Genomic DNA, 22,942 nt, shown 5'->3' with positions numbered 1-22,942 from the left:
GGGAACATTATACAAAAAGGCAAGTTACTCCTTAGGAATTTTCCAGTTCCCTGTTGCTTTTGCTGCAGTTATGCCTTTCAGAATTAAGCCTTTCTCCAATGTTTGGTCTTCAAAGAGACTTTGGTAATATCTTTGGCTTGGATCTTCACTCATCAAGAGCAATTCTATGTTGTCATAACTTCACAGTAATCAAATAAGTTACAACACCATAAAATTAATAAAACACCATTGTTTGTTGCTGTAGAAATAATTACCGCTGCACAACATTGCATAAGGTCACACAGATACAATAAGAGGTTAATGGACCTATTTCTGTGAGACCTAAGCTATTTATCCAGCTACTCTGATGAACACCAGAAGAAAATGAACACAAGAGCCAAGCATGATTATTTCACCCACAAAAACTGGCTATTTATTTACTTGCCATTCCTTATTGTAGACAACGCTGGGGTCTTCTACAGAATAAGCACTGCATGCCCCTTCCAGATTGCACCAAAAATGTTTGCTGCACTAGTCTTACCCCATGCTTTTCTCAGAAACATAATTTCTCTGTATCAACCCACTGAGATCCATACGTAGGAGAACCAGGTTAATTCTGAACTGCTGCCTAACACAGATAGGGCTGAGTGACTCTACTGCAATGATGCTAGCTATAGCATAAAGTAAAAACTCTGGGTACTTTTCATCCTGAATTGCAAAACGCTCAGTTTAACTAGTGATCAGGAATGAAAAAGAGGGGGTACATGTCACTCACATAAACAACTTCTAGAACAAAATCACTTCAACTTGGCTATGACCAAGATTAGCCAAGTACTGTGGCAAAAATCCAAATGTCCATCAGGCTCCAAATCTTTACTAACATGGAGATGAATAGGTGATACCAAGCTAAGGGAACTTAGGGGAAAAGATACAATACAGCCAAAGAGAAGAGATTAAAATCATGTAAAAATTGAGCTTCTCTATAGAAGGCAGCATTACAGTACGATAAAGTAGGAAAAGGAATACATTTATCTTCATATTTCATTACAAGTTAATTAAAATTATAAGTCTATTCATCTGATTAGAAAATTATTCATCCGAAGATAATGCTGTGCAAGTCTTTATCTTAATAAAATTAATTTCTTTATTTTAGAGGAAAAACATCCATGCATTGCTTAAAAACTACAGCAAATTCAGTGGAATAATTTACATACTTAAATTACTTGCTTAAACTCACAACAGTGAAAGTATTTAAGCACATGTTTAAATTCACAGTAATGAACTCAAGTACACATATAATTATAGAGATACATATGTACTTTTATAACATGTTCACAGGTAAATGCCAGAAATCCAAAGAAGGTTCAGATTTACCAGAAATGAGTTATACTACAATATCCGAAAAAAGGTAATTGAAAAGTCATAGTTAATAGTGACCTTCTGCTGTATACAGTAACCTTGTTCTATGCTAACAATCGCCTTCTAGCACCTAACTAATAATGAAAGTCTTCCCAAGCAGAAAGGTTTAATTTATAGTTTAACTATACACATAAATATGAAGATTTGTCTTTTACTGATTCCTAGACAGACTTATTTTCATTTGTTCTACTAGAGGCAGAATGAGGTTGACCAAACTTTCATATTCTTATTCAAATTTTCCTCTCATCAGTAATTTCAACATGTGTTCACATTCAATGTAAGATGCCTTTGCAATTGTCTTCATTATTCAGTAATTAGCTAGATCATTTGATTGCATGCTTATTGTGTAACACTTATCCACCATCTAATTTTAAACATATAAGCAAATGAAGCTAATTGGTGGTGCTGGACACAAGCAACGTCCATTCCTATAAAAGGCATTAGGTGCAGACACGGTGCACTGCTCACCTAGTATTAGTCAACCTTGATTTAGCAGATGAAAAATACTCCACCCTATCTCTGCCATCTCTTCTGGCACAGAGATACAGGTCTCCAGAAACAACAGAACTTAAGTGACATAAGCTACAATAAATCGGCCATGCTAGGAAACATATCCATTATGGAATGGCATCTTTTAAAACAAACACAAGTTTATTTTACCTTACCCTTTGACCTTGAGCTCCATCTCTTCCAGGTGAACCTGATGCTCCTGGGACACCCTAAGCATTATAAAGGGAGAACCAATGATGAGATCAACTCAACAGAATGCAACAAAATCACTTTCCAATTTAACTGTATGGCATGCTTTTTCACAAATGAGAGGAACTAGAAAATTGATAATGGATGGGGCCATAGAAGAGTTAGTTCAGAAATGAAGGTATTTCTGTGAAATGAGGGATGCTTAAATACATTTTGTTAAAATGCACACTCATTCACACTCCCTCACTACAATCCTCTGTTAAGAACACTGACAATGGAGTCACATCAGCCTTCCTGCGCTGCTAAGTTGTAAAGAAATCTGCATCATTCCAGTGTTGTGTCAGTATGACTCTTACTGCATGAATCAGTATCTTAACCTGAAGGCATAAATGCTATTTCTACTTCTCTTTTCTAAAACAAAGCCTGGTACTATACTGTTTGAAGTCATTGTAGCAATATGAAATGGCCTAAGTATGATTACAAATTATGTCCAGCACAGCTCCACGTTGTTCAAATGAAATCTCATTCTCTGGCTCATGAAAGCAGCAGAGCAGCCATTACTGTGGTGGTCCAGAAGGCTGACAAAACTGATTTATGAAAGATTGCATGAGTTTACTGTCCCTAACATATATGAACAAGAGGGGGGAACCTGTTAACAACCAACAAATACTGGAAGGATATAATGAGAAGAAAACTGTTTGAAAAAAGAAAAGTGATCCTGGGAAGCAGCAATCAATTGGAATGCCCTTTCTAAATACTAGACATGAATTAAGATTAAGATTCACTGAAAATTACAGTTTTTAATATGCTGATCTTGTGAATGATACCTTAAAAAAAAAATAATAACTGCCTGATATGTCCTCCTATATAATTCCAGGAGGAATTTACTATTCTTAAAGTGAAAATAAGCAGATGTTACCAATAATTCACTACATAAACAGGAATTTAAAAGTCAATAGTTTCTAAGTTGCTACAAACCCAACGTTCAGCGTTTAAGAAGGTCGAGAAAATAATCAGTTCTTCAGACCCTGAACAATTTGGTCACTGCATACCAGCATACCCTAGATTCCTGCTTCTAAATATCCATTGGAATTTACCATGACAACACACTTCTCAGCAGTTTTGGATATGTGCCTTAAACTCACAATGGTGTCAATTCAACACAAACTTACTAAGCGACAGGTCAAACAATAACAGAGAATACCTGCAGGCCAGGAAAACCAAGATCTCCTTTCTCTCCCTTTTCACCTGGTGGCCCCTGCAGATTAAGAAGCACCCATAGTAACTCAAATATATGGTTACTTTCCTATTTATAATAGTTCTTATCAGCATCTTTAGGAAAAAAAAACAATCAACCAACAAGCATACAAACAAACAGAAAACAAGGCTACTTTTCCAGCTGAAAGCAAACCTTTAAACTTGATTTGAAAAAAATTTAAACGAAATTAACAAATATAAAAAAACAAAGACTATGAAATTTACTTTAAAAGACTTCGGAATTAAGCTGAGAGAAGTATAGCCATTATGTCACAAAAATGTAGTTGTTTCTTTCTTTCCTGTTCAAAATCTATTTCATTTCAGTACTCAGGAGCACTAATGATGAAACCACTGGATCTCTACAGAATACATGTACGACAACGGTACACTTTTCCAGATAATAAGCTAATTTTAACTAAATTCTGTCATAACACATTTCCTCTATGAAAAAAACTGATTTTATAATTAAGGTATTCTGTATTACTCCCTGATGACAGCATCAAGATTATGTAGTTTTAAGAAATTACTTTGTTATATTTTTATTGTAGTGCAGTAGAAAAAAGAAAGGGTATTATAACAGTAAAATTATGAAACAAGACTAGCAGAAAAAAAAGTTACGATATCTTTCAGGACTTGTGTGTATGTATCTACTGGAGATGGATATAAAATAAATTTGTCCTGTTGGTTCATTGTTCTGCCAATTGTGTTTATGATGAAATTCTGATATTATTTCACAAGAGCTTTGCAAGTTCCAGGCCTAATCATCTCCTGTGATGACAGACTCTGTAAGTGCAGTGAATACTATTGCTCAGTTTTGGCAGCAAATACAGTGTTCTTGCTTAGGAATACCTTTCAAGTCAGAACTGATCTGCAATGAGCAATACCACAACTAGAAGAAAGATTAAATATTAACAATTTGGTACGGGGCCATGTTACTCCCCTACCACGATTCTTTTTTCACTTGTCTCAAGGCTCATACCTGAGTCACACCAAACTGATTAAATTCCTCCAGCTAACCAGAAGTTCATCTCCAGGTGCAAACTGGAATGCTGGCATTAAACCTGTCCCACTGTAGGTTAAACGCAAATATGCAACTTCTCCTCAAATACTGAAATGCAGATTCTGATCAGGACACCAAAAGACATTTTGGTCTAATCTAAGATATATGCTGTCCAAAACACAGAAAAAAACCCTGTTGTTTTTATAGGTCTCACTGGAAGGCCTTGAATAGAAAGTCCACTAGGTCCTTGTGGTCCTGGAGGTCCTTGAGGTCCAGGAACACCAATTTCACCTCGAGGTCCATCTGGTCCCTAAAGTAGCACAGGACATAAGTTAAACTCCTATCATATGGACAAAGGCAGCTTCTGTTTGAAGAATTAAGTACTGATAGATTCAGAAACATCTGAAATATGAGTTAGCATTTGAGTGAACAGTTAGTGTTCCATTTTAAAAAGGCATGGCTCCTTTATAAATAAATAAATAAATAAATTATGCTACTATAGCAGCATTCTGAATTTTATGTCTTTTATCAAGAAGCACACATGACAAGTGATTGTTATGAAAAGAGACACATGAAACACCAATGGCATTTCACTATGCATTTTCCCCAGCAACAGTAGAGAATCTGGGATTCATTTCATGTTTTACATGCAGCAGAAATAAACCAAGAATCTGTGTATCTGACAACTGTAAAGTGCTGTACCTTTGGACCTGGATCTCCACGATGACCTTTGGCACCTCTGACACCTGGACCACCCTGTAAAGTAGAAGCACAGGACTTTCTGCAAACCAAAACTATCAAATAAATAAAAACAAAATCTAGAGAAGCCCAAACGTTTCTTTCCTGTTCTTGAATCATAGTGAATATGCTGTCCAGATCCTTTCACTGGAGTAATTAAACTAAGAACATACTTCAGTGTGGTCATACATAGGAGCAGATACAAATGCAGATGTAACTAATTTTCAGAGCCAAGAAAGCACACACACTAAGTATCAAAATAACACTGAAAGCTACAATAGGGATAGAAGTGCATACATGTGGCCATGGGTTCCCCTTCAGTTGCTGAAACCTCCTGCATATCTCCATTCTCCTCAGGATCATTGTTAAAGGGTGAGTTTCAATTCCTAAGGAATATTTTTCACCAAGGACAACTCCAGTATCTACTAAATTTACTATGGCCAAATTTAGTGTTATACTTAGGCAAATAATATTTTGCCTATTTTTGTCTTTTTTATTTTCTTCAGTGGTGCCTACATCTGTTAATCATTTATTAATCCAATGTTGCCATTTTTATTAGTATCATCTGAGACACTGGAGTTGCATATACCTATGGATGGCTGCCATGAATGTGTTTTGCATATACATGTTGGATGTGCTTTATCCTCCAGGACAGCATAAAGATTGTTTTTCACATTTTTTCAGGTCAATTTCCCTCTTCCTTCACTTGAGTGTATTCCTTTATCTCTTGGGATATGAGCATTACAGAGAGACTGCCCTTCTTTGTAGTCAAAAAGGACTGTGTACAACTAGGCATTGTAACTGAATCATATGCTTTAAGATTCACAATGAGTCTGGTTTTGAGCCTAGTAATCCTAGCACAGCAAAAGCACAAATTCCAGAAAAGCATTGATTTAAGTTGAAAACATCATAAGAGCTTCCCTTATTTTTCCCATAAACTAGTTTTAGTGGTTAAATCCCAGCATTAATAAGATTGTATAATAATATCAAATCTGTCATTTCTTTGACTTCTAGTTCTAGCCAAGATTTCTTGTTATGTCTTTTCTGTTATGTTAAAAAACTTCTTTGTAGTCAGTACTTCCACAAGAAACAACTCTTAATCATCCGTTATGAATTCAACTCTTTAGCTTTTTTGGTTAGTTAAAACCAATGAAGTACTGAAAGCTTTTCATTACAATTAAACTTCTCCAAGTGATCCAATAATATTTTGTGTCTCCTTCTTCACTCTCGAGTTCTGCAGCTCTCCTTACACAATGCAGACATTAGGTTTGTGTGCTATCTTAGTTCTACATGCAGAATTTCAGACTGCATGATCAAATTCTGGCAGATTAAGGCATAAAAACTGTAACCCATAATGAAAACTTCCAGATAATCTTAACTCTAAACAATACTTTGTCTGATCTAAAATGATCCACTTTCTAAGTAATCACAAATAATATTTCCAGAGATACAGTCCCAAACAAATGGAAGCCTTTTATTGTGAATCTTTTTTGGTACAATATCTAAAACTGGCTACATAGAAGAATTCTGATCCCTAAAACAGAAAAATCCCTGGCTTTGTGAGAAGTCACATGATGTTTTAATGACCCAGAGAAGTACTGACCTACTGACCAGACAAAGCAATGTGACTGACTCTTGGTTAGCTCAGAAAAGAACAGTGAGTTGTTTTTTCTTGCTCTGCTTTTTCGCAGACCTCATACATATTTCCTGAGCCATATGCCATGTAACTGTCTGGCAAAAATAAATAAATAAATACATAAATAAAAATCATTCAAAAGAGGCTGAATTCTAGAATTACATTCTCCCCCTGCCTAGACAATGATAGGAAAGAAGGGGACAGACTCTTCTGCAAGGTCTTGTTGTGATAGGAAAAGGTGAGACAGTTTCAAACTAAAAGAAGGGAAATTAAATTGGAGATAAGATAAAATATTTTTTTTTACAGTAAGGGTAGTGAAGCACTGGAACAGGTTGCCCAGAGAGGTAGTGGTTGATCCCTCCCTGGAAACATTCAAAGTCAGGCCGGACCAAGATCTGAGCAACTTGATCTCACTGTAAATGTCCATATTCATTGCAGAGGACTAAATGACCTTTAAGAGTCCCTTCCAACATAAACAATTCTAGGATTCTGTGACTTTTCTGCTTGATTTTAAACCTCCTGTTGTAGGGAACTATCTTAATCAAATTATTGTTAATCTTAGATACAATAAATAAAAACAGATTATTTATTGCTGAATTAAGCTTTGGCATTTCTTGACCTATATGCATTCTGAACTGTTACAACACATCCTTCCATTCAAATAATTTTTAAACATTTTTTATTTTTCTGAGAAACGTGGTAAAAGGACTCATATGAATTATCCCCCTGTAAAGAAACACACTGGAAACTATATAAAGGAATTAAAATCTCAATCCATACTTGACTCATAACCTATATTCGAATAGGAGAACACAGTAATTTTTCCCTTGTTCAAGACACACATCTTCAGTGAAATTTCTCCTTTTCAAGTTCTTTTTCAAGTTTTTGTACCTAAACCTTGAAGCACAGTTCTTGCAAAAAAAGATGTGATGTCTGAATTGTTGATCTTATGTAATTTGTGAACTTTAAAATCTTTTCAAAACATTTATTTTCCTTTACATTCTTCACTGTCTCTTTCCCTTCAAAACATGCTCTTATATCATTCAGAAGACTATGAGCAGAGAAACATGAAGATAGAATTTGGTCATAAGAGGGCCTTATGTCAAGCTAGTTTAGCAAGCAGCCCTAAGATGCCAATCAGAGTTAGTAATCTGTTTGTGAAAGAAAAAACACATGAACGTTCTACAAACAACTTTTCTAAACTGACAAAAATCAGCCATGTGATGTGAGATTGAGTTATCTGAATTCAGATCACCCACATCTCAATTGTCTAGTCTGATCTATTATCTGAGTTCTTCCATAAGCTAGGAGAAAGAACGATTTACTCTTCCTAAGATACTTCCTAAGATACTACAACTGAGTTGGAAAGTAAAATATTTGTCTTCTAGATGAGACTATCTAGTTCTACTTGTTACATAAGAAACATAAAACACCTGCTGAACATTCACACAGTAAATGCTGAGAAGAACACTAGCAAAGTAACATCACAAAGTACAGGGAAGTTTTAAGATTGTATAACTCATCATTCACTGACAAGCTAGAAAAACTTCCAATTCCCTAAATGCTTCGGGCCTTCTTCTTAACTATTAGAAATTTGACTGAGTGAGAAGTTGTTTTTTTTTTTCCTTAGTATCTTTACTCTAAATAGAATGTCAATGTACCACCTTAAAGATACTTGAAATTAATTTAATCTTATTAGTTACACAATTTCAGTATGTTTACATTGGAATAAAGGTGGCACATGGACAACTTGGTACAGTTGGCTAGAAGCCTGAATAAAGTCTTACCGGTGGTCCTGGAGGTCCCAGGGGACCCTTATTAGCTTCTGAACAGGAACAGGCATGAGGAAGGGCAGGGCAATTGTCCTCATCTCTCTATGGAAAGATCAAGAATAGATGAGACTTATGTACAGAACTTTGTTTCAGAAATAAGAATTTTATAAACTGAAAAATAATGATACACAGGTGCCTTAAAACAGCTTACTTGATTTAGAAATATTTTTGTCCTTTCAGTAGGACAAGTAATCCAAGTACACCTGGACTTTTTTGAAAATACTTAACCAAACATTTCCTTTAAAACATTTGTCTCAATAAAAGGAAGAAAAGAAGTAAATTGTACAGTTAATGAAATAAATTTCTTACCAAGCCAGGAAGCTCACAGCATTTGTCTCGATTGGCCCATGAGGTAGCACAAACAATGTCAAACATCTGCAATTGCAACTGTTTCAAAATAAGGATGATATACAAGATGATTGTTAGTTGTAAGATCAGCACAAAATAGAGCCATCAGCAAGAAAAACTGCCTTAATTCAAGTACTCAGTCTAGACAGAGAAATGGCCATCAACTTAGAACAGCTAGTCACAAATATGCTAACTTAGACTGTAAAAGGGCTTATGTTCACGTGTCCAACTATCAGATATGATATTGATTGAGCAAAGCTGTTCAGTGTGAAATGCTGTAGGCGTTTGATTGTCTTCACCTCCCCGACCCATTGGTTTTGTCCAATGGTGCTTCCCAATACTTTGTTCCTGCAAAGGAGGCATGAAGAGACAGGTGTAAGAGAGCTCAACTCCTCAAAATATTCCACTTGTCTGGTTCTCAGATTTTATCTGGAACAAGATCTCCTGTAGCATATTACTTACACTGGAACTGAGCCACAGATAATATTTATCATCTTCTCCAGTTCTATTTTATTTTAGAATGTGCCTGCTTTTATCCATATTATCCTCAGGCAGTGAAAAGTTACAAATGAAAAGCTTGCTGCATGACAACTGTGGTCAGAAAGAAAAATTCCCACCTCATGTCTGGGAACATGCTATGGACAAGAATTTAATCTACAGGAACACAAACATTTGGTAAAAATTACAGCTGCCAGGTAGTCAGAAGCAATATACTAAATAGGACTCAATGGTAAAACCAAGTGTCTCCATTACAGCCTTGATCTGAATAAAAAATGGGTCTAGAGAGATGAAGCTTTACTCAGTTTCTATTTCTATTCTTTCTCCATGCGTCATTTACTTGCATACTGAATAGAGAAGGGAACAGAACAGAACAGCCCATTAAATTAGCCCCATATGTTAAAAATATTGAGGAATGGCTAGAGATAGAAGAATGATCTTTAGTTTTGCTATTATTTTCATTTAAGTAATTGTAAATTATTATTTTTGGTGGCATTATTTTAAAACCGGAACAGAGGAATGAAGCTAAGGATTTGAAAAGCTTTAAAACTTCATTGCTTCTAAAGGTGTTAAAACAAAATAGAAATGGGTACCTTTGATTTTGCTTCATTTTTTTCTTACATAAGTCAACTACTGTATTTTAAACAAAGGAATACTTTCACATACATAGAATTTCTCCTTATTTGCCAGTAGATTAGCTGTTAAAGTGCAGCATGAAGGGAAGTTCTGAACATTTATAGGTTGGGTCTACAAAGATCTAGCCTGAGTCAAAGTTCTGTGTCCCTGGATGTTTCAAATCCATGCTGGCTCCACGTGGAGCCACTTAGACATTTCTCCATTACACATCTCAGGGCTACTAATTCCAGGAAGACTCATTAATTTGCTTAACTCAGAATGACCTTTGGCATTTACATGGTACTACACTTATGCAGATCAGACATCTCTGAAAAGGACTGCAGAAACACCTCAGCTGGTTGTGCAGAAATCATTTCAGGGTCAGATGTAAGCAGTATTTCCACTTTTTCCATAAATCAGTCTGTCCCAAGCTACTCTCATATCCTAAACAATGGAAGTCTGACATAACTGGTTAAATTTATGCAGTCCTACACAGGAGCATATACACATTCATATACTGGATCAAACAGTCCAGAGATCCATAGTGATAGAATATGTTGGTGTAAAATAAAGAGCAAATAGACATTCTCTGAATTGTTGTATTCACCATTCAAATGTTGAATGACTCAGTACTGCTATTTTAAAATATTACGTGGGTTGCTCTGACTCAAGCTAAATAACTCAACAAAGCTTTCTTTGCTACCATTAGCCTTTTATTCATAATTCTGAGTATTCATATAAATTTTGCTTTCTAGATCTCCAATACTGCAAGCAAAATCAGTAATACAGAAAAGTCTACTCATCTTTATCTGATCAGGGTACAGTTCTGCAAAGCATTCCCAACAAAAGAAAACATCAAATCTTAATTCTTTTAGCATCACACACACGTGGAGGTAAAACAAGACAAATATTGATGAAAAGGAAGCATGAGTAAAGAAAAAAAGTTGTGATTTGTAAGTAAACTGTTTTAAAGCCAGACTTTTTATTCAATCCCATTGAAGGAATAAAGAACAGTATTTGCTTCTTGTCAAGGTTAGGTTTCTCTTCTCTAGATGTTTGGAACTTCTAACCCAGAGATGTCCCACTGTTAAGGGCTGTTGAAAGGGCTATGCGTGTTTAGCCTAATTCCTTTTCTGTTCAGTCTGTCTCAGATAAATGTTTGTCTGTTCATTGAACTGTAGCATACCACACTCATCAGCAGGACAAAAAACTCTAATTTGGGGTATATTCCCTCAAAATTGTTTGACAAACCACAGAATATCTTGACTTGGAAGGGATTCACAAGTATAATCAAGTCCAGCTTCTGGATTCACATAGGACCACATGAAAATCAAACCTTATTTTGGAGAGCCATGTCCAAATGCTTCCTGAACTCCAAGAGGCTTAGTGCCAAGACCATTGTCCTGGGGAGCCTGTGCCAGTGCCTGACCACCCTCTGGTGAAGAACCTTTTCACAGTACACAACCTGACTCTCTCCTAACACAGCTCCATGCCATTCTCTCGGGTCTTATCGCTGTCACCATAGAGCAGAGATCAGCATTGCCCCTTTGCTCCCCTTGTGAGGAGCTGTAAGCTACCATGAAGCCCCACCCTCTACCCCTTCTGCTCTGGGCTGAACAAACCAGGTAACTTCAGATGCTCTCCATACATCTTCCCCTCTAGACCCTTCACCATCTTCATAGCTCTTCTTTGGACTTCCTCTATTAATTTTGTGTCCTTTATCTATTGTGGCATCCAAAACAGCACACAGTGCTCAAGGTGAGGCCTCACCAGTGCAGAGCAGAGTCCTGGCTGGACTCATGCACTCCATGCCACAGTTGGCCCTTTTGGCTGCCAAGGCACACTGCTGACTCGTATTTCACATGCTGTCAACCAGAACTCCCAGTTCTGGTCCTAGAAGACAGCTCTCTGGCCTCTTATCCCCCAATCTGTACATATATCCAGGGCTGTCCTATCCCAGATGCACAATATAGAACTTGCTCTTATTAAATATCATGTGATTGATGATTGCCCACCCCTTCAATTTGTTAAGGCCTCTCAACCTTTGAGGCAGTCAGCAGTTCCTCCCAGTTGAGTGTCACCTGCGACCTTACTGTGCATACATTCAAGTCCTGTGTTCATGCAATTTATGAAAATATTAAAGAGAACTTTAAAGAGAACTGTCCCTAAAGTGGAGCTCTGCACAATTCCAGTATTGACTGGACCCCAGCCAGATGTAACTCTATTTCTTATAACCCTTTTGAGCCTAACCAGTCAATTATTCACCCATCATATTATGAATGTGCTGCTGGACAGCATTCAGAATTTCAATATTCATATTATTTTGTTGGCTTCAGTTATATTGGCTTTTATTGATTAAAAAAAACACACTAAAACCATTCTAAAAATGTTAAACTATTCTACGTAGACATGGTCACAAGCAAGCACTGAACTATTCAAAAATTCCAATTTTCATATCAAATTAAAACAATTTTCAAAATTTTTATTTTTGTTATACACATGACATTATAAGCCCCTTAAAACTATGAAGCTACTGGGACAGACTAAATCCCAGTACTCCATTTTCAACAGTGGAACATGTGAAATCCAATGAAGTACAAAGATCTAAGCCTCCCATACAGTCTACTATCTTCCCAAGACATTCAGATCAGGGATTCCCTGCCCCACATTTGTTTTTTTCCCCACAGTTAGTAACACCACTATTTCCTTTCCACTAATTTGTCAAGACATCTCCAAAATTATTAATATTTGGCATACACAAAATTCTACATAAAGAAGCAGCACTGATAAATACCTGTTGTGTGAAGGGTCACTCTCTTACTACTACTCCTACTAATTTCCTTTGATGCCCTCTAATTTTTGAAGAAGATACCACTTCATTCTTGTCTTAAATATGAACCATCCACACAAGTTCTATTCAGGATGAACACAATGTGCAGAACTGAGATTTTAAAGAATATTATTTGTATGCTTTCTTGACCTGCCTGTAACTTAGTAAAACTTCAAGGCATCTACAGCTGCACAGAGTATAGGAATTACATCTTCAACTACACATTTTTAGTTTTACGTAAGCTTTACTGTTCATGTGAACAAAACTAAATTTTTCAGTGAGTGGGTAATCCAAATTATCTTTTATAGATTCCTGTGTTCTAACAAAAGACACAATTTCTTTCCACTTCTCTTTACAAAGCCTTCTTTAATTCCAAGTTTTTCTAAGCTTGCCCTTTTTCTGTTTCTATTGGGAAGTGACTACAAAAGTTTCTCTGTATAATTGTCTTTACAGACTTGATATAATTATTATCTGCAAGTTTGAGCACTAAGGGCTCTTTTTTTTGTGCACAGAGAGGTATTTTGAGGGCTCATTTTTGACTAGAAGAGCACTTGCATATAATAACAAGTCAATATGTTTTTGAAACTTCATTCCTATTCAAATCAAGCCTTGAGTTCAAGGTTCACATTCTATGCTAACCCCTCTCTAGAATCAACAAAGTTCAAAGAAAATCAGCAAACAATGTTGCTCAGCAAAGAAGCCTTCCCAAGATTCTCACCAGCCTGGCAGTTCTCCCTCAGCAATTAAATCTACCTAAAAGACCAAACAAAACTTGAAGTTATCTAAGGCAAAATGGAAAGAATCCCATGAATTGTCATGCAAAAAAAAAAAAAAAAAAAAAAAAAGACTATTTTTTTCTAGCATAACAATTTCAGAGGAATTAAAGACATAATTTGGGGAGAATCTTTCTCATTTTTAAATATCTTAATATTTAGATATTGAAGTCATTAAGAAATAGATATACTAAGGCAGAGGCTTCTGGGGGCAGTATGTGTCAAATAAGTTGAACTATTTAATGAACAGAAAGTGTGCATGGGGACAAAAAGTAGGAGGTGATAAGGGACACGGCACAGTTATTATTAAAAATAAAGTTCAAACATTCCAGGTAAGTGATTTATATATTATATTTCTCTGTGCAATACAATTTGGAACAAAAGCCATAACCAAATATATTTGACTGTGTTTGTGGATGTGTTTGAGAATGTCTGATGAGATGTAAAATATTATAAATAATTTTTACTCAAGCTCAGAACTGTTGCAAGCTTTTGTAGAATTTCTGAAATTATGGAGTTCTTCTGTTTCAAATACAAGTTCATTCTGCTTCAACTTAAAATGCAAAGATCCCAAATGCTTGTTTTTAGGATTTTCAAATGGTTTAAAAAATTGTTCTTATTCTACTCACTGGCGCAGAGTTGTCTCTTGGTCCTCTGGATCTGACCATTCTTCCCAGCACTTCTATGCCATCAGAACTAATGTTCCCTGCTGCATTAATGGTCTTCTCACCTGCTTCTTTGCAGTCAATAATTATTTTGGCTGTAGTCTTGCTGATAACAACATGCAGCTAAAGAAAAGAAAATATGGTTTAACATAGCAAAGGAGCACATATAAACATATTAACGTGCTGGGCATTTTTTGAAATGAGTTCCTAATTTCATGTTTGCTAACCAAACTGAGACTAATCCATAGCAACTAATGTAGATGGCCTCTAGAGGTCCCTTCCAACCTGAATTACTCCGTGATTCTAATCTGCTTAATGAATTTCTCTGCTTAAGGAACATCTGTGTAAAAACTGGCAACTTCCCTAATTTACTCAGGAGAAAATAATTTACCACTGACAAAAGGACTGTATAAGGTTCACAAATCACCCAGATCTCTCAGAACCTTTGATTTTTGTAGTCAGTAATATTTCCTGGGCCCTGTATGATCCTTCTACATAGTATTGGATTTCACCTTTATAGCTGCTTGCAAAGCCAAAACTAAGCAGTAAAAGTTGCTCTGTATATTATATATCACCACAAAGGAAAACCAGTGAAGTTTTTACACTGAAAGAATATCAAATCCCATCAAGTACATTACAGAAAAGCTGAGCATATAAACTTTCTTCCTTCTGCCTTGACTTGCACTCTGCTCTCCATCACTGATGAGCAAAAACATCCCCAGCAGAGAGAACAATACTTGTCACAATTGTCCTGTCACTGGCAAAACTCAGTTAGGCAAAAGAAATAGAAATTTTCTGGCATGGGAGAGTCCAGATGAAGAGCTGGTAAAAATGTAGTATCTGCTCCATATCAGTACACTATGTGAAGTTCAGAACCAAAGGTGGAGGAGAGAAATCCATGAATGACTCCTGCAACTGCTTTGCTCTGGGCTCAGCAGGAGCACGGAGTTTGGTCTCATATCTTTCAAACTCATATAACAAGGATCATCAATGAAAATGTAGAAAATATTTAAGAGGAAATTTTGCTATAATCTTACACATTCTTCCAAAGCAAGACTTTAAAAAGTGATTGTTGGACTTCTGCTCTGACCTACCATCTCTTCTTTTGCTCTCACATGTAAAAAAGAAGTCTAGAGTTGTTAAAGAGAAATTAAGCTCTGTGGGTACTATCCCACAATCCATAGTCGTCGTCGTCCCCCCTTTCTTTTTTTAAGAGAAAGATACAGAAGTCAGAAATAAAATTGAACCACAAAAATACCTTTTGCAACAAACGTGCTTCAATCCCAACATTACCTCATTTGCTTTTGGAAATAATGTTACAAGATCTCTTACAGCCAAGACAAGTTCAACACATCATAACCCCTTAAAATATGTTTAAAAATAACAATTCTGATCAAAAGAAGGATAGCTTTTTTTTGCTTTACTTTTTCTTTACATTTTGGTTGACACTTCCTAAACCTAAACTTTAAAAGCAAAAGTCAATTAATTTCTACATTCTACATTCTAGAGGCAGGTATTTTTAATCAACTCTAAAACATAGGCATAAAGCATGAGATTGAAATTGACCACATCATTTTCATCATAAAAACAATGATTTGTTTTTATTTGTTGATTTATTTGTTGATTTATTTGTTGATTCAATATAGCAAAGAGACTTAAGTTTAGTAAATGGTTCTGAACATGCAAAATACATTTCTTTTTGTGGTGGATGATCACATGAAGGAAGATTTTAAAGCATAAAAATTTCTCATCCAGAATGAATGGGAAATTATTATTATTATTGTTATTTAACTATTAGTGTTACTAACCTTATGAAAACTCCCATAAAATATCTTTCTTATTTCAGGACCTTCAAAAGTCACAGTTTGAAAATCTCCTTTGTAGTCATAGTTAAAGAAAGTCAGAGTTTTACCACCATCTGTGAAGAGGAAGAATAAGAATTCATTGTTAGAGAAAGAAAAGGCCTGATACACTATTTGAAAATGTTAATTTTTTATTTAACAAAAAAAATCAAAGATGTCCATTGTCTAAGAGAAGATATTAAAAAAAAAAAAAAGCCACATAGACAAAAAAACACCACAGGCAAACAGTTTTTTCTAGAACTGTTTAAAAAATTGAATTCCATTTTGTTTGACATTTTGAAATTTACTTACAGGAAGAACTAGTGCAAAAGTCAAAATTTTATGTGGAAAAATGACAATGTTAACAACACTTTCAGAGTCATTAATCCCAGTTTACACCAGTGTACTCAAAATTTTACTCCCAACTCCAAATTAGGCTCAATTACATTCAATCTATAAAATATCCACCAGAAACCACAACCTTCAGAGATTCAGGCAGTTGTTCTAGCAGAAGATTAAAACATTGGCAATAATCAACCTAGAAAAAAAAAGAACCTTTCATACAGTTAAGGAATAAATCACAGAATCAAAATACGTACTATCTAATATAACTCCAACCAGTGGTTCATATTGTTCATTTAAAATCTCCCAAAGAGCAAATGGTTCCTGAGGTGTATCGGGAAGTATACGAAAGAGAAATGTAATGGTGTAGTCTGAAGGGAGACCATCAGGATGCAAATATCTGTAAAGCAAGTAAAGTTTTTAAAACCAAAACAAACATAAAATCATGTGATTTACATATCAAGTGTTCACTTAACACATTTTCTACAAATCTATATCTGTCTTTGGAAATCAAGAGTGAGTAACAATATGAGTAAGCATTTACAAAATCTGTTCAACTAGATAACTATCATAGAATCATAGAATCACAAGGTTGGAAAGAACCTACAAGATCATCTAGTCCATCTGTCCACCATTGCTACCACAAGCACTAAACCATATCTTGCACCTCCTCATCCAGATGTCTCTTGAACACTGCCAGGGACGGTGACTCCACCACCTCCCTGGGCAGGCCATTCCAGAGCCTGACCATTCTCTGAGAGTAAAATTTTTCCTTATACCTAATCTAAACCTCCCCTGGCACAACTTGTGGCTGTTTTCTTGGGTCCTAAATCAAAAGAATGCTCATGGAAAATGGATAGTTTATCTTTTCCTTTGAAATTTACAAAGATGCCGTTAATTTTCTTTTTTTTTTTTTTTTAAATAAATTTGAAGATCAAACCAGAGGTCAGATTGAAGTGAACCTGAAATCAATCAAGTTAAAAAGTTTTAGAATAAATTAAATGCCATTTGCAATATCTTCATTATTGTCTGGTTTAATACACAATGAAAATGGAAGTAGCTTGGAAGAACTAATGTCAATCTACATCCATCAAAAATCACTAATGGATAGGAATTATGAACAAAGACTGTTACAGGATGGTTTATAAACCATAGGGTACGTAGCTTATACATTCCAAAGGCAACTTACGACAAATTGTAGTCAGAAGAGACCATACTTACAGAAATACAATCTCCTAGAATTCTTGCAGAAGATACAGAAGTTTATGATATAAAACCGGCATGTTATTTTATTTTATTTCCTGAAGCTTGTTAGTTAGCCTTATGATTTAACTTCACCTCTCATTCTCAAATTCCAACACAGGACAAAAATACCAGAAATGAAATGACTGCCTGTATTTTGAAAATGTTAGTTAGCTTGATTCCTTAATTCATGCTAAAGGGATCTGAAAGAAGCCCGGTAGGCTCATTTAAATAAATTTCTTTTCTCAAAATATGATCCTTTCCATCTAAAGTTTTTCCGACACTTTTAATATGTATTGATAAGAAACATGATGGAAAAAGAGTTAAATATGATATACAATGTATATGTTCCCCACAGTGGTCTGTAGATAACTATAGTTGATATATAGTTGATATTACACATTTTCTCCAGAGAGAAAAGAGAGAGATAATTTAACAGGTATAAGAACAAAGCCTTAAAGTGTGTCCATTATAAAAGAAACAACAAAAGAAAATTCAATAAACAGATGGGGAAAACACCAGGATTGGGGATACAGAAATTAAGAAAGAGAATAGCATTAACGATACTTGGTGGACATATGAGATGAGAAAATAAAAGCAGTATTATTCAGACGTACCTGTACATCATCAAGAGAAAGGCATTCTCTGAACAACAAAAGAGACTGAAAGCCTAAAGTAGCAAGATTGGGCTGGATTGGGCTGAGGTGGCAGCCAGAGAAGAGCACATAAATGCAGCAGATCCAATCAGAAAGAAGCAGGAAAGGAAAGAGAAGTGAGCAGTTCTAATCTCCACTCAGCGTAGAGCCAGAAGGAAACTTAACAAGTAGAATGTGACACAGGTCCAAGAAGGATGGCTCCAACTGGGACACAACAGGGTAATCACACAACAAGAATAAGAAAACTTTACTAAAACATTTATAAATCATTTCACAGTGTTATTCTTTCTTGTTTGTCTCAGCTAAGATAATGCAGTGTTAACTCTTCTCATGCTTAATACAGCAAAGCCATTGCTGTTGTCTGGTGCCATGTAACACAAATTAGGGAACTGGACATGAAGGAATTAAATATAACCTACACATTGCTGAGAGAAGGAATGAAGATTTTCCCATCACTTCCTCTCTGAGGACCAAAGGTAGGTTCTATGGGAGGTTTCTTCCACGCCTCTGCCAGAACACAGTCCTTGATACTGAACTACACCCTGACTCCCAGGAAGGTACAGTAAAGTGTTTAGAGACTCATTTTAGCATAAGGAGAATAATCTTTCTCTGTACTTAATACATACATACACTGACTCAGAAAGGAACCTAAAGCAGCTTCTTACTCTCACACTTGAAAAAAGTTCTCTGCTTTTCCACTCACTTTAGACAAAGCATAGGAAGATAAACCTTACTAGATTAACAATAATTTCAAACAACTTTCCTAAAAATAAGTAATTCTGTATTCTGTGAGACCTTAACCTTTCACAAAGCACTACTGATATAAGCCTGCACGAAATTGCTAGATGCCAAACTTGCATGTACCTGAATCTGGCTCATATAGGAAACCCTAAATAGCCACTGAGTTTATCTACTTTTTCCTACAGCTATTATTTTTGAAGGAAACCAGTTGACTTTTGACTAGTTGAATTTTGACCAAATGCTCTATTAATTATCATAATGTAGATATGAGCTAGCATCTTTGCTCATCTGACATAAAAACAGCAACCCTCAAAATGAATAATTGTCTGCAGTGGGCAGTTAACTTCATGTGTTCTTACAAATATTTATATATTAATACATACTTTGTAGGCTGGGACACCAGGGCATCCTTGTGCAGTCTGTAACATGGGTAAACATTAAATGTACCAGGTTCCATTGAAACCCCATCAATGGCTGAAAACTCCTTTTCAACCAAGCCAAACATTTCCATCATTTTAAATCCTGGAAGACACCAAAATATATATCTTATTAATTTAAATTAAATTAACACCACATTATAGGAAAGAAAAAAAAGGACAAAGCCAGTTGCATTAATGAGTTTCCTATCACCATCTGTAAAACAGTTGTTAACATAAAGGTTACTTTATTGCTTATATTGTGAAAAGTAGGTAACAAAAAAAAAGAAATCATAAATCTGAAACAAAAACCAAACACAAAAATAGCTCACCTGCAAAGTTGTCACCATCTTTAAATATCAGTGGACAAGCTAAAAAAAAAAAAAAAAAGAAAAGAAAAGAAAGGATACATTTAAGGAGACAAGTGTGGTCCCATCAGGTCAGAACATTGTCTACTCAGGTCAGTACTCTACTTTCAAAAATAGCAAAAGGAGATGCTGTCTAGGAAAGCATGCAAGTCTGGCTACTTTCCACTCATTCAGTTTTGCTCCTCAGGATCCACAATGGCTGTAGTAAAGATGTCAAAGGGCACACCCCTGAACGTTCCACATTTATACAACTGTTGTCCATAAATTTGTTCTATCCTTCCAAGAACCTGACTCCAAAACCTATTGTAGCAAAAACTCACTGCCTGCTGTGTAAAAAAGTATGTCTTACATTATGCTTTAACCAAACGTCCCCAGTTCTCTATCTGTGCCCTTCAACCTAACTCTACCTCAAGTTCAATTTACATTAGCAGGCATTCTCTGCACCTCTTCAAACTCCACACACAGCTTTCATGTGAGAGACCAGTACTGTATGCAGTCCTTAAGATATATGCACACATATTTAATAACTGTTTATCACTTTCTTTTATCTCTCTTCTTGAAGGGAAGAATGCACACTAATCTCCTTCAGGAAAGGTGCCCTAGGAAAGCAATAAGTCTACATGCAAAGTGTCAAATATGACACCCCATAGCACTTGCATTTGGAGATCGCTTTTGGAATACAAACACAAGTGACAAATAAATACTACTGTTGAATATTCTCAACATTCTAAGCTCTCTCTAACACTGAAAGTAGATACTGGTCAAAAACAAAGAACTGAAGGGACACAAACAACATTCTTGCATCCATCAGTTCAGTGCCTGCTTCCCATACTCTTTAGAGTCACAAGTGATTCATATCATCTATATACGCCTACTTCCTGGTTTATGTATCAGAAAACATACTGGGGGCACACACCTAGAGCCATGTGAATCATCAATTTGTAACCATCAGATGTTTTTCCAGAATGTCTCATAAAGAGTCCCAATTGTGGCATTCTGATAGATTTCTAAGAATTTGAGCCTGTTTTAAAACCGAAAAAGCTTTTTTTCCCCTCCCACAATGGATCCATTCTAGACTTTTAGCAAACAACCATTAATTATACTGAAATTATAAGATCTCCATCTCCTTATTTTTTATGGAAATAACATTGCAGTTACAATATCTGCTTGAAATTATATTCAGAAAATCCATTTTCATAAATCTCTTAATAGGAAATTGTTACAAAAAAAAAAACCATAGTATTTAGCACTTATTTTAGAAATAAGTATAAGTCAAATGGCTAACTTGCTGATGCAGTTTCACAAACAAAAGTAATCAGCTCATCTTCAATCTTTGTAAAGGCATCGAAGTCATCCACAAAGAAGACATGTCTTTCACTAGGCTTGCTGCCAATATTAACTAACTCTGAGTAATCAGCATCAGCAACTCCAATAGCAAAAAAGCTGAAACCTGTAAAACAAAAAAGAACACTCATTTAAAGAACAGAAATGAAATATGAACACAGCTAGATTTGCACTGGCTCCTTTCCTGATTAAATACAGTAGTGGAAGTTTTCTTACTGTTCAATCACACAAGACAATTCATACATGATCAAAAAGAAAAGTGATACATTCTCTGTGAAATATTACTTTCGGCTATTTATGCTTCATAAGTTAATTAAACCTTAATGCTTAAGTGTTCTCTTGAAGACATAAAGGCTAGACAATTGTTTAAAGTTTTAGCATATGTTTGAATTCTTTTTTAATTTAATACTTTACTGTATCACCCATAAACATTTCCACTCACTTCAGGTAAAGTGTAGGAAGAACATATTAAGTATATCAGAAATACAAAGCACAAAAATTAATTTCCTATGGGTCTTCTACAGATTTTGTTCTGTGCCATATATTAATCAGAATGTTCAAGCTACCACTGTTTCATGAGTGAACACTAAAATGGATTCTTACATCATCAGTAATTTAACTGCACTGATCAAATCTGTTCTATGCAACCTGCATGAATATATATTCTAATCTTTGAGCTGGGCTTCAAAGATTTAAATGAAATGAGAACCATATCCTGCATCTTCAAAGAGCAGCAAATTAAGCAAAAGTTATTCTATATTTTCCTTTCCATTAAAGATAAAGAAAGACCTTGTCTAGATCAAGCTGAATATTGTTGATGGACATACTGTTCTTGTACATCTCTAGCTCAAATTTACTCTAGTCAAACAATATTTTCTTTAAGTTTGAATGAGGCCCAGGACATTTATTACCTTCTACAGAACTTTTAGCATAACAAAACTTAGATTTAATATATTATAACAACATCTACATGTTCCATCCAACATCACCACCTCTTCCTGCCTGTCTCTATCACAGATAAGTCTGTACTTATCTGAAGTCTAAGTAGACCACATGCAATAGGAAGTGGAAGACAGGAGGTTATTTGTCCAAGGTAATTGGGATGACATAAGTAGTCAGCAGCTGAATCCCCATCATATGCCTTCTCCTCTGTAAGTCATGACCAGTTTAACAGGTAATATAAGTAATACGTAGTAGACAACTGCAAAACTTACATGATAGATAAATGTTTTTTTGTTTAGATTAGGCATAGACACCAATTTAATGTCAAATATCATTTTTGTTTTCTTGATTGCTGTTTAAAACAATGTATCCATGCCATATTTTGTAACATGTTATTTAAAAAGGCAGCGAATTCACCATCTAAGAATGATGCAAGCAGACAACTAAGTTCAAATGACTACATTGGATTTCAGGAATCAGTAGTATCCACTGGTATTTTCATAGCTGCCAAAGCCTAAAGACTAATTACAAAGCACATATTTAATTTCTTCTTAGACCTCCTCACGTCCAAATGATTATAGCCTTTATCTTCTGTCCTTTAGCTTCATTCTATGTGACATTTGGTGTCCTTAGGATTTCGATACAAACCTCAGTCATTTCTATATATCCAACCCTGTTTTTACCTCTAGGCACATAACATTGTGTGTCTCTTTGTTTAAAATTGGTGTAATAAAAAAAAACAATGATTGTAAGATGAGAGC

The 22,942-nt window shown here is 35.4% G+C and overlaps 1 protein-coding gene across 7 annotated transcripts in view; it reads right to left on the bottom strand.

Annotated features, from left to right (window-relative positions):
* The window catches only part of COL14A1 (collagen type XIV alpha 1 chain), a 116,901-nt gene that overhangs the window by 25,210 nt on the left and 68,749 nt on the right, over positions 1-22,942 (bottom strand). For all 7 annotated transcript variants that reach the window (XM_010709269.4, XM_010709271.4, XM_010709270.4 and 4 more), the window contains exons 29-40: positions 21,181-21,345; positions 19,860-19,898; positions 19,495-19,633; positions 16,730-16,872; positions 16,098-16,207; positions 14,254-14,412; positions 8,870-8,947; positions 8,516-8,602; positions 5,057-5,110; positions 4,569-4,664; positions 3,302-3,355; positions 2,064-2,117 (exon numbers count right to left, since the gene is read on the bottom strand). In XM_010709269.4, the coding sequence (XP_010707571.1) occupies positions 2,064-2,117; positions 3,302-3,355; positions 4,569-4,664; positions 5,057-5,110; positions 8,516-8,602; positions 8,870-8,947; positions 14,254-14,412; positions 16,098-16,207; positions 16,730-16,872; positions 19,495-19,633; positions 19,860-19,898; positions 21,181-21,345 (1,178 nt within the window). The remainder of the gene's footprint in view (positions 1-2,063; positions 2,118-3,301; positions 3,356-4,568; positions 4,665-5,056; positions 5,111-8,515; positions 8,603-8,869; positions 8,948-14,253; positions 14,413-16,097; positions 16,208-16,729; positions 16,873-19,494; positions 19,634-19,859; positions 19,899-21,180; positions 21,346-22,942) is intronic.

The sequence above is a fragment of the Meleagris gallopavo genome, chromosome 3 (assembly GCF_905368555.1).
Source record: "Meleagris gallopavo chromosome 3, MGAL_WU_HG_1.1, whole genome shotgun sequence".
Lineage (NCBI taxonomy): Eukaryota > Metazoa > Chordata > Aves > Galliformes > Phasianidae > Meleagris > Meleagris gallopavo.
This window is presented reverse-complemented; position numbering and strand designations above follow the sequence as displayed.